Source organism: Salminus brasiliensis, chromosome 1, assembly GCF_030463535.1.
Source record: "Salminus brasiliensis chromosome 1, fSalBra1.hap2, whole genome shotgun sequence".
NCBI classification, from domain to species: domain Eukaryota; kingdom Metazoa; phylum Chordata; class Actinopteri; order Characiformes; family Bryconidae; genus Salminus; species Salminus brasiliensis.
This window is the reverse complement of record NC_132878.1, coordinates 78308820-78321676: the sequence shown is the minus strand read 5'-3', so window position 1 is coordinate 78321676 and position 12857 is coordinate 78308820. Positions and strand designations below refer to the sequence as shown.

At 41.8% G+C, this 12857-nt stretch overlaps 1 protein-coding gene across 2 annotated transcripts in view; it reads left to right on the top strand.

The window, feature by feature from the left end:
* Positions 1-12857, top strand: part of pola1 (polymerase (DNA directed), alpha 1) — a 62367-nt gene that overhangs the window by 7798 nt on the left and 41712 nt on the right. For both annotated transcript variants that reach the window (XM_072689925.1, XM_072689916.1), the window contains exons 19-26: positions 28-144; positions 263-438; positions 1431-1560; positions 1691-1810; positions 1921-2017; positions 2111-2235; positions 2319-2468; positions 3675-3797. In XM_072689925.1, coding sequence (XP_072546026.1) covers positions 28-144; positions 263-438; positions 1431-1560; positions 1691-1810; positions 1921-2017; positions 2111-2235; positions 2319-2468; positions 3675-3797 — 1038 coding nt within the window. The remainder of the gene's footprint in view (positions 1-27; positions 145-262; positions 439-1430; positions 1561-1690; positions 1811-1920; positions 2018-2110; positions 2236-2318; positions 2469-3674; positions 3798-12857) is intronic.

Genomic DNA, 12857 nt, shown 5'->3' with positions numbered 1-12857 from the left:
CGCTCTCTCTTAAACATGCACATTTAGGGTCATGACATCTTTGGCTTTGACCTTGAAGTGCTTCTACAGAGAATTACTGTGTGCAAGGTACCCTTCTGGTCGAAAATTGGGCGTCTGAGACGGGCAAACATGCCAAAACTTGGGGTGAGATGATGATAAAATCTTTTATTGATGGTGGCTACTTTTATAACATCGGTTTGTGAACATGGTTCCTAAAGTTACTTCATAGCTTCACTGTTTTTTTGTTGTGTTTTTTCCTCAGGGCCGTGGTGGTTTTGCAGAGAAGAGTGCTGCTTGTGGCCGTCTGGTGTGTGACGTAGAGATCTCTGCGAAGGAACTGATCCGCTGTAAGAGCTACCATCTGACTGAGCTAGCAGCCCAGATCTTGAAGACTGAGAGGCCTGTGGTTTCTCCAGAGAACATAAGGAACTTCTACAGGTGGGTTTCAGTTTCGTCCAAAAACATTTTTGTCCCCCATCACGCCTGCCACATTGTGCTGTTTACCTCTGCATGGAGTCCATGTAAACACCACATGCGCCCTATGCACCACAACCACAACCACAACTAGCAAAGGGACACGCCGTCATATCTTTATCAGTAAACTACTCGCCAAGATACGGAGAGGTCTTTTTCTCAAGGTTTTAAACCAAACCTGGCTGAGGATAACTTAATTGAATGTTGAATAACTTTAATGTTAATCTTTTGTTTAACATTTTTAACCGTGAGTAAATGTGCTTAGCCCTGCATTTATGCCGGTTCAGATTAACCCGCTTCATATTGGTTGTCTTATTTAAAAATGGCACATGATGAGCGGAGCCTTTTAGCTGGACTTTATTAAACTTGGAGTGAAAACCAGTAGTAAAGTATATCAGTCCAGTTGGTCACAAAGCTATCTCATCTGTCTCATCACACCATCAACCCCTGCAAACACACTCTGCACCCTGCACTTACTTACTTACTGGAACTGTGACCTCTGCTCAGTCACACTGCACCTACCAAAGACCCTCCTCCCTCACACTGCACTTGAATTCACATATTATCCAGTGTCTATATGTAAATGGTAATGTAAACATTACACAGATTATATATGAAACTTGTACACTTTAAACCGTTTAATAATGTATATATAGTGTAAGTTAATGTGTATGTTCTGTACTTTTGATACTACTGTTCAGTCATCTCTACCCCAGTGTTAATGGGATGTGATGACAACCCTAATTTGCTTTTGCATAAATATAAAAAATAAATGTGGAAATGTGATTGGACTATATAATAATGAAAATATATATTTCATAACATTATTTCATGATTAAGTCATAACTGACCTCTTAATCCGCTATATAAATTGTCATTTGTTACAACCCTAATGAAGTTTCCTTATTGATTGATACTGGAATGATACTGCTGAATTGTCACCTGCTCTTTCTCAGTGATTCTCCTCACTTGCTCTACCTGTTGGAGCTGACATGGATGGATGCCAAACTCATCTTGCAGATCATGTGTGAGCTCAATGTGCTTCCATTGGCACTGCAGATCACAAACATTGCTGGCAATGTTATGGTAAGCTTCTTCCACTTGGCCCATCCAGTGTGTCCTACCTCTACAGTGGATCTGTGGGGTCATGTAAAGTATACACCAGCTTTTCCTGATTCAGCTAAATTCAGCCTGCCTTATCTCCTCTACCTCTCAGTCCCGCACGCTGATGGGTGGCCGCTCAGAAAGGAATGAGTACCTTCTGCTCCACGCCTTCCATGACAAGAACTACATAGTTCCAGACAAGCAGTTCTTCAAGAAACTTCAGCAAGACCCTGTAGGAATTCTATTTTGGCTGTGCTGCTGCTTGTATTGTCTCTTTCTGTTGAATGATGCCTTTAATGTCTGATTATGACTTAAACTGCACACTGGCTTCTTTGAAATTAGGGCGAGGATGAGGATGTGAACTTGAGCAAAAGCAGAGCTGGTAAAGTGAAAAAGAAGGCTGCATATGCTGGAGGTCTGGTGTTGGATCCCAAAGTCGGTAGGTGTCAGGCTGTGTTGCCTGATTAGGTGTACACCCTTTAAAAATGATTAAAAGTGCATGCTTGTGTAATTCTTTGCCCTATACTTCCAGGTTTCTATGATAAATTCATTTTGCTGCTGGACTTCAACAGTCTGTATCCCTCCATCATCCAGGAGTTCAACATTTGTTTCACCACAGTTCAAAGAGAGGCACCTGGTTCTCACAAAAAGACTGAGGTTTGTACATGGTTTGGAGAGGATAGTCATGTGCTGGTGGTAATGTCACTGAAGAACGATTATAACTGTCTCCATTCAAACAGGAAGAGGATGTCAACGAGGTTCCAGAGCTTCCTGACCCAGATCTGGAGATGGGCGTTCTTCCTAAAGAAATCCGCAAGCTGGTGGAGCGACGACGCCAGGTCAAACAGCTGATGAAGCAGCCTGATCTGAACCCTGACTTGTACCTACAGGTAACAAGAGAGCGCATCAATCTGCATGTGTGTGTATCAATCACTGAATTTAATACCCTAGGTTCTTTAAAATAAGCTCACACATGGTTCAAGCATGCCTTAGTATGTATTCTAGATGCAGTCAATCAGCCAAATAATGTTTGATATCAGATATTTACTTTTTTTAGTTTAGAACGAAATATAGTAGGCTAACAACACACAGTTACCTTTTTTGAATATATTTGCAGCATTGTGATATACAATATGCTTTTCTGAGCATATTGTGGATATAGTCAGTGCTTAAAGAACACTGACCAGTTGGACATCTTATCATAAACAGTGCAATTAGTCCTGTTTAATTGCATGGAGTGCAGTCATTTTTACTCTACTTGCTGTACTAAGTATGGTAGAATATTTGTATAGCAGTTTTTTAAATCTCCCACTACTGGTAAATATTGTCTACATGTCAAAATATTAGTATTTTATTATGAAAATGTCCTAATAAATATCCTGATATAATGCTTTTACCGTATCGCCCACCCGTTTTATAATATCTTGAATCAAAAATAAAGAAAAAAGACTAGTTAAATGGCAAGGCTCTAAAAATGTTAAACTAAAATGAGAACTGTTATTACTTAACGTCCTGCTTTATAGTAGTATTCCATTCTCAAACTGGATTGCGATGTATAAAAGGGTACCGCTTGTTGTTCTGGGGTGTTTTTTGGAAAAACATTCAGCTTTAAGTTTTATTTATTTATTAAGAGACACCATGACATTAATTTGTCTGTATTTACAGAGAGGAGGTTGGTGACAGCCTTAAGTAGTCTAATGTCTCCTGTCCTAAACATAAGAAGCACATGTCAGACACCATACATGTCTTTGCAGAATGACTGCATCTGGGGTCAGTGATGAATCATGTTCGTCTTGTATTATGTAAACATTCGGCTTTGATTATGTTCTTTCAGGGGCAAAAAACAGTCCATTTAGAGCCTTTGTTGGGGTGTTTAGCTGGTCTAAAGTAGGCATGCTAAATTAAGTGTGCAGAGACTTGTCCATTAGCACATCTAACACACAAACGATTAGTTTTACTCAGTAACAAGTCTTATGCTACAAAAAGCAGTGCTTGAGTTATAACTCTGTGCTGTATTTACTGTACAGTACTGGTAATTTACTATAGTAAAGTACTGTATTCATTATTGTCCTATATGATGATCTCTCTTCCTGCAGTATGACATTCGACAGAAGGCCCTGAAGCTGACTGCTAACAGCATGTATGGGTGTCTGGGCTTCTCCTACAGTCGGTTCTATGCCAAACCACTGGCTGCACTGGTCACTCACAAAGGCAGAGAGGTATGTGATACTGGGCCTATATGCTAGTGTACTCAATACAGTCTTGTGATTTTGGAATTCTTACGATTTGAGCAATCCATGATTTTCCACTTCTTGCATTTAGCCAGAAGAGGGCAGCGTAAACTCAGCTGTTTGTGGTTTCCCCCACTTCCCCTCCCTTCTATTAAGACCCTGCTTTTTAGATCACTGGCTCTGGTTTCACTCCACCCATCATGAGCCAAATGCATTTTCCTCTACCTTTTGTGTATTAAGCGTTAACCAACTGTTTGACACTCGTGCACTCTTTATACCATTGAAGGTTCCTTTGTTGTAATTGCCAGCTCACTGCTTTTGCCTTTAATGTTGCCGGGCTTAGAAAGCCCATGGGGCTGCTTGTAACAGAAACCACTCTGCTTTCGCGTTCATTTAATCACCCTCTCTTCTGCCGCAACAATGCCACTTGGTGGTGCACTGCATTATTCTGGAGGGAGGCAGCCATTAATTATGATCCCTTTGCATTGGCGTTGAGTTCCACATGCAGGTTCCAGTTTTGCTATATTCATATTCATAACCCCGTTGCAATGAGCATTAGCTGCACTGGACCTGCACTGCGCACAATGGAAGCTGCTGTTGAGTGGCCCAGTGTTGAGCCACTCCGTTCATGCTAATACAGAGCTCTCAGCGTAAGGGAGACCAGTCTGGCTCCATGGCACAAATTACTCTAATTACTCCCATTATGATACGCGCTCACTGCTGTCAGCTGGTGTGAAACGTGTTTTTTTTTTTCTCTCTCTCTTTCCTTTTCTTTCTCCCTCCTTTCCCTCTGTTCTTTTTGAATGGAAGTGATCGTTGTAAGAGATGCCTTGGCCTCAGGCGCACCCTTTCGTCGCCCTACATTTGGCCCATCTTGTGTCACAATTCGAATCAAGTTTCCATTTATATGAAGATTTAGTGGCTTTATTTATAAACGCTAGCAACATGAATACGCCAACTCCACATGCTTCGCTGCTGTGGAGATCATATTTGCCATGGCGATTGAAGGTGCTTGACTTGGCCCTTGTGTGGATTCCCCCGCAGCCGTCTCATATTTCCCGCACCCTTGCCTGCAGCGGCACCAGTCTTGGGTGGGGAGGGGAAGGGTGGATGGATGGAGCTTAGTTCCCTACAGATTTCTGATTTCAGAAATGTGAAGTAGTAGATGACTGCCTGGAATCCAGAGCTGAGGGGCTGATACTGAACACACCAGAGAGAATATTGAGCATGGGGGAGGGGGGGGGGTGCAGAGGTTAAAGCTTTTTGAAGTGTATACAATGATGGAGGCAGGGTGAGGTAGCCTATAGCTAACAGCTATTGTCGCTGAAGTTGTATTACTGCATAGTCCTGTGTTCTTTCATTGTTTTGATATTAGTAAAATTGTCTCTCAGTGTAACAGGGACACAAACTGTGATTCTTGATGAAGCTGTTGGGGGATCACAATGACTATCATCACTATTGCGCAAAACCTGGAATCTCTCAAGTGCAATTTAACAGATACATGAATGTCAGTGTAAAACAGTGGATTGTATCTCAGGATATTTTGGATTTTGTATTTCTTTTGATATGTTAATGACATTTTGACAGTTTCAACGTTGTCAAAAGTGAAAAATAGCAAAAATGAAAATGCATAGCGGTGATGACACTGAATAAAACAGTCAATAAAATTCAGTACAGGCTACATATTTGTAGATATGTATTTGTATTTTCTATATAGATTCTTAATGCTGTGAAAAGTCTTCAGTTAAAATGGCTTTTTTTAGTTTTTTAGATTTTAGATCATAAATTGCCTTAAGCATTATGCGAGAATTGGTATCTTGTGCTAATGGGCTCCCCCTGCAGATGGAGAGTGTAACTCACTACAATGAGGACAAATCATGCTTTGAGACCCCCCCCCCCCCCCCTCTCTCTCTTGGCACACATGCATTTTACAAACTGAGAGATAAAGAACCCTCACTGAAATTGTAAAAATGGAAAACATAAAAGAAACATGTGGACCGTTGTGGTTGAGTAATAAGTGTTGTGCCAGCTTCACCAAATTTCCAAAGTGCAGTAGCCGTGCCTGGAGTAGCAACATTTGGAGACACTATACTCCCTACCATCAGTCAGTGGAGCATCACCATGATCTTGAAGCTGCTATTTTAGGATGGAGATTGTTACATAATGCTGCTTTAAATACAGATTAAAAACAAAATCGAAGCAAATTGCTGTTTATGGAGTCATACAGCCCATGAACATGAATTTTCAGCTGTTTAACATTACCATGACTGCAGTAAAGGTCACTGCATTTTACACAGTGAGACTGAGAATAGTCATCATATTCAGTATTTTGACAGTTAAGCACAATTTTCTGAGCTGTGCTTAAGTGTGTCTTTCGCAATTTGCTGTTTAGCCAAACAGGTTAATTACTTTTAGCCGATTTAGTTTATGTTGTCCCTGCGCTGGCAGGCACTTGTTTGGGTTACATTCCTGCCTAGCTATGTGACTGCTAATTTAATTAGGTCACTCTTGGCATCTCATCACATCCCTTAAAGGTCTATCACGGAAACCCACCTCACCATAAATCATGATTTAATGATGGCTGTTTTACATAATGTAATAGTTGGCATTTTATAGAAAAAAGAAGCGGTGGTGAGTGCTTCAAGACAATGAATGCTTTGAATCCAATACTTTCAGGTGTCTTCAGTGTTGTTTTGCAGAGATGTGTTTTTATAAAGCCTGCTGATTGAACTGTGCATTGTTTGTCATTGTGGGAAATATTGACCTCAGCAATATGTAAAATACATCGCTATTTGTTCCCCCTCTTAATCAGCGGTCTCAGGTGGTCACTTTCCTATAAGAAGTGTAGTTATCACCTATTAGTGTGTGCCGAGTTAAAGGTTTAATGATCTCCAATGGTGAGTGAAATGATGTGGCAAGAGATCACACATGCCTCTGCAGCAGCAATGTTTGACCTTTTGTACTGGTGACAGTGTCGTGTTGTCATGCGAGGGGTCATTAATCAGAGGCAGCTAAATGAATGACTGCTAAGTATTTTTAGAACCGTGTGGTAAAGCAAAGCATATTAAAAAACATTAATGTAATCCTGAAGTTACCAGTTACAGCACAAATTGTGGCAGGGTGTGACAATCCACTGCCTGTTTGGGGAACATGGGGCAGTAACTGGTCCTAGTTTTTATTCCCAATCTAATGTGATATCTATATATCTACACCTGGATGTACGAGGCCTCTTACTGACTAGGGCTGTGTATTGGCATGAACCTGATACAATATGATTTTCTTATCATGATATTGTGCTTACATGTCAATTTATTGTAATACTGTAATGTAATTTATTGTGTTACTGTTATTTTATAAAAAACATTTTTTTTGTAATACATTTTCTGACCCTCCTCCAGCACCACCCCCACCAACTTCTACTTCTGCCATTTGGTGCGTCTTGGGGTGGGAAAGCTTCAGGGGAAATTCCCCACCAAGCCCTCCAGCAAGCCCTCCTCGGGTCTTGCGTTTTAACTAGCGGAAGCAGATAGCCACTGTGAGCACTCTGACCTTTCTGGAGAAACATTTGTTCTGGTGCGAACCCTCTGCTTCTCTAGCATGTCAAGTATGACGTGGAATCAGAGGGTTAGTGTTACATACTGAGGGGTCTGGCATGATTGATGTGTTTTATTTTGAGACCCTTTGTGCGGAGACTATTGGCAAAGTACAGGGCTTCAGCTGTGTGGTGGCAGGAGGGAGGGAGGGAGCGGGAGCTGGCGCTAATCGAGTGATGTTTACGACTTCTATCGCGTCAGGCTGCTGATGGTTGGGGAATGTTAGTGAGCTTGACCTTCGGCACACTCCTGGCCTCTTCTTGGCCTCACTCAGGGGAGTTAAAGGAGAGAAAACTAAACCCCATTATCTCATCATTGAGCCTCTGGTCTTGTGCTGTAAAACCGGCTGACCTCGGACAGCGACTAGAGGCAAGCAGGCCTCTGTTGGGCGTCCAGTGCGGAGGGGGGCCTCGGAGAGGGAGGGCGAGTGAGACGTGATCTTAGTAAAGGCTGCCTCTCACTGTACTTGGGTTCGTCAGAACCACAAAGGTCATTTTTAACCTTCCCAGAATAAAACGTAAGCTGCTCCCACCACCCACCCTGTGATTATTATTGCATGCACCGACCGACCCTCGATCTTTAGTGGAGGATTTGCTCCTGATATCACTGGACTTAACAAATAGTCACGGGGACAGAGCAGTATTTTTGGATTTGAGAGTGAGGGAGAGGGTTAGACTGAGTAGAGAAGCACTTTGGCTTGATGTCAAGACTTCGAGCTCTACACCTTTTTTATTTAGACCAAATTTACAAGTCTGTCAAATTAATTTATCTTCAAAGTCAGTGGCCATTTTCAATGAGGCTGCCTGTGGTCTGAGGATGCTAGATGTTCTCTTTATGGCATGTTTAGCACTTTTTCTTAGACTCTATGAACTTTAGGGATTCTCAGGGCTTCGATTATTTGATCTGGTCAGCAATGTGACGCGAGGAAGCAACATGATAGCATAACTTGAGGCCGTGTTAAAATCCAAGGCCTATTGGCTTAATGAGGTCGCTTTTCTAAAGGGGTGAGCTGACTGGAGAGACATACTAGACTTGTCTATGAATAGATGCTAAGGATCTTGTGGCACCGCGTGTGTTGGGATGTCCCTTTCTTTTGTTCTCATAATAGGCCCTATTAGAGATGTGAATACCTTGGAGCTGGGTGTGGTGCTGTGCTTCAGGCCCTGTACACTCTGCATAAAAAGAATTGTGTATATCGTATCAGGAAAGGTTCTATGACCAACAATAGAGGTCTTACACCACATGTTCTCGTGACAATTAAACACAATAGTCGTAATAATAGGCCTAATAATGATTGATGCAGTGGGAACATTACAGCTTAACGTTATTGTGGTGGCAGCTAAAGCGTAATTAGACTGGCTCTCTTAAAAAGAACTACCATGAACTGCAAAGATCTGTTAAAATTGGTATTTGAGCTTTTTTAGGACTAAATTGCGATGTCTGTTTGACCATTACCTTTGCTAAAGCCACGTATCTAGGAGTGAAGGACATGCAACAGGAACAGCCTTACTAAGCTATTAATTATTTAAGTAATAGTGGGCAGGTTATTTGTATGCTGTGAGCCAAAAGATGATTTGGAGGTATGTGTGCGTGCGTGCACACCCACAAGTTACATGCCTTTTGTTGGTATGTACATGTACACGCCGGTGGGGAACAGGATCTGATTAATATGTTTGTGTTTGGCTGGAGAGGTTATGCAGGAGGGCTTTTGAGCGGGGAATGCTGTGGTCTTTTGTGTGATATTAATACCCGGCTATGGGGTTGGGCTCAGTGGTAACCTTCTGTGCTGGATGCCAGCGTTCTCAGTTCCGTGATTTCAGGCGGTTGTATTAAATCAGAGCAGGGATTTGTGGGATGTCTTAACGCAACACAGCTCAGGTTCCATGAGTCCAGTACACTGGAATCTGGCCCATGTGTAACTAAGGTTAGAAAGCGCGTTTGTGTGTGTGTGTGTGACTGAGTTGTTGAGCAAGTCTCTGTAAGAATAGCATGGTTACAGGGTGTGCAGTGTCGATGTATGTGACCGAAACAATGATCGCCTCTACCAGGTGTGAGCAAGGGGAGGAAAGTATAGTGTGAGGAATGTTAAGAGACAAATTTTGATACATAATCAAGTCCTGATGTTAATTTTTTTGGCAACAGCTTTGACTGTACAGTGACTTGCTTTATACAGAAACAATAACGAACTTGCCATCTCCTTTGAGGCAGAACCTCCAGCATTAAAAAATGGCCTTTAACCGGTAGGATCAGGGTTAAGTTGAGGTCTGGAGAACTAAGGAAACTTTCTGACAGAACTGCTTGTTGGATTAAAGTAAAATCCGCACCCTTATTTGTCTACAAAAGACCATCAGGAAGACTCCAGTGCACGAAAAACACTTCAAATCATAATTATTTCGGCTTCCTTCCCACAAAATATATCGGATTCATCAGATATTTTCAAAGGTACATCTGAACAGGCCCTGATGTGTTTAGGAAACCCTAGCTCATTACGGCCAGTAAAACAAACAACAACAAACAAACAAAAATAGCTCCAACTTTTATCCATAGACGGTGAGTCAATCATGATGTGGGCTCCTGTTGCAACCAGTTGCACAAGGAACTGGTAGAGGGAAGAATAGATTTATATTTAATATCAGCAAATTCTATAAGCTCACACCATCTGTAAAAATGGCTAGAGATCGAGCGTGGTTATACTAAAGCAGAAAGGATGAGTCAGCCCAAATAAGTGATCACTAATTTATTTGATCCTGAGAGCTGGTCAGATCATACGATCTAGGTTTTGCGAGTTGCAGCAGCTATGTGGAGTGTGTAAAAGTAACATGCTTCACCAGGGAAGCAGAGTAAAGACTAAACACCACTAACTGGATTCCTCTCTCGAGTGCATCAGTCAGCCCAGTCCAGTAAGTATCAGAACTAGCAGTGACGGCTAACTCATCTTTGAGCTCCACATTGCACTTTTATGTTTACTGGCTCTTGCTGCTGGAGTTTGATGGGATTTTTTTTGTGCCTGGTTCCAACCACCAAGTACATTTCATTTCTAGAGACGATGCACAGACGATTACAGAAGCCAGTTTGCAAGTTTGGCCTGGAAAAGTTAATGGCATCCAGCCCTGCCCTCTATTGGCCTCAGCGTTTGACGACTCGTGCTGGAAGACTAGCAGCAATCTGTATTGGCCCCAGAAACATTGGTGATTGGTCCATCTTTAATTGCTACAACAGGATTATAATCGTACACCTCAAAATCCTAGGTAAACAATTTCAAGAGATCTAAGACACAGGCCTTAAGCCTTGGCCCTCACAGTTCCCTGACCTAAATATATACTCACAAATCTGTGAATTGACCTCAGAAGAGGAGTGCAGCAAGACGAGCTCAAGAATTTTGCAAGAAAAAACTGGTGGAAATCCCTCAAACAAGAACTAATACTCTTGGCTGGCTACAAAAATCATTAACAATGTTACGAAGTAGTGGCCAGGCTGGACCAGTGGCTTCTGGTCCTTGGCCTTTTTTTTGTCATTTTGAATGTTATGCCTTTTGGGAAATCTGGGACTTGAGGTGCCCAGACTTTTGCGTGCCACTGTAAAGAACTTTAACAGCTCTGATTTTTATATATTTTTGCAGCAATATTCTGATGGTAGTCATGATTTTCATTGTGCAGTCTCTTCACATCCATCATTTATTAAGGCTCAGTTTATAGATGTTTTGATTTGTGTTTATTAGTCCATTACATTTATATGATGCCAGCACGCCTGTGTGCGCGCGCGCGTGTTTGTGATCTGAGCTTCTCAGAGCGGAGGATAGAGAGATGACAGCAGACGTAGATCACCCTGACAGTGCAGTGTGGCTCCGGCTATTTCAGGCAGAGGACTGTCATCCTCAAAATGCTTTTCCGCAGCATGCTTTTCAAAACAATCGGCACTAGATACTTTCTTTAACAAGGTTTTTCATGCCCCTCTGGGGCTTAAAATGCTTGCTATTTTGTGGCCTGAGGGCCAGAGGGACTCAGTTGGCCTCAGAATGAACAGATGTGTTGGGTAAAACTGGAGATCATGTGTCTCTGAAAATGACGGTAGTGCTGAATTTCTATTCTATTCTGTTTTCATTGAATAACTTGACATAAAAATGTTTGATTAACAGAATTCATGAAAAGGCTGCCTCAGTAATGCACTCGCCAAATTTTAAAATAAGCTCAACAGCTAAATAGTTAAAGGAGGTTTTTCACCTTCTGTCTTTTTTAACTGGAAACTCTAAGGCTGTTGGAATGACAGCTGCTCAAGAACCATGTGGATAGAAAGCTGAGTACCTGGTTGCAATCCTTTTTAAACAGAACTTCAGCTCCTGGTTCACTGTAGCACTGTAAGCTTACTGTACGTGGTTTGATCTCACGATCTGATATCTATTGTCTGATATGTCTCAATGGAAATTTAGACTAAATAAGAAGTTGATGTGCAGTCACCATGTTGATGTTATAGTGAGCAGCATTAGATATGTTTGCAAGATTGCTAAAAATAAAGGCAAATCACATTCACCACTTGTGTGGGTCATAGCTCGAATTTGGCCTCTGCCTTTAACCCACCCGTGCAGTGAACGCACACATACACGCTAGTGAACACAGACATGACCTTAGAATGCTGTAACTGAAGCTGTTAATGAGCAGAGAGAAAGACCATACAGAGTTTGTTGATAGCATAATCAGTTTGCAGGCTTGACAAAAAGGTCAAACAAAGGAGGCCCATTAACCCCCCCCCCCAATTCTGTTTATTTATTTATTTTTTTCCTCCCATTTTGTTCCTGTAACCCTTCTGTAATTGTGCAGTATTTTTCCTGAAAAAATTCCTGCATTTATAACTTATTTTTTTATTGATCATTTCTGCAATTCCACCCATCTTGTCAACATTTTAGGAAAAAATAACTTTATGGCCATGGCCTAATTCAAAAGTAGTGTTTTTCGAAAGTAGGGTTTGCACAGCATTTCTGCTTGCCATTCGGTTTTCACACACACTCGCATGGCAAAACTGTCATCATGCACCTGTACAAAGCTTGATCAGTGCAATAAATAAATTACATAGTGCAACTCGAGCTCCCTCTAGGTGGATTTGGTGATGTGTAGTTAGCTCCCTAGCCCATCTGTTAACCATCTGGTGTGTTCTGCCTCAAAGATAACCGCACACCAACTAATGCTTGTGAGAACTAGAAACACCTCTCATCTAGAGATGGACCGATCACCCATTTTCACCCCGTTTCTCAGCTCGATTGAGGACTGGGCTGGATGCCACATCAAAGTTTCCAGGCAAACTTGGCTTATAATTGTGCTTCTGTAATGCTCCTGCACTGTCTTACAAGATGAAACCTACTTTACTTTTTCGAATCGCCCATATGTAAAACTCTGAACTCCGAGCACCTGTCAGAGGCAGCTAATTACCGTATAGAACTGCACAGTGTAGCTCACAGTGGAAC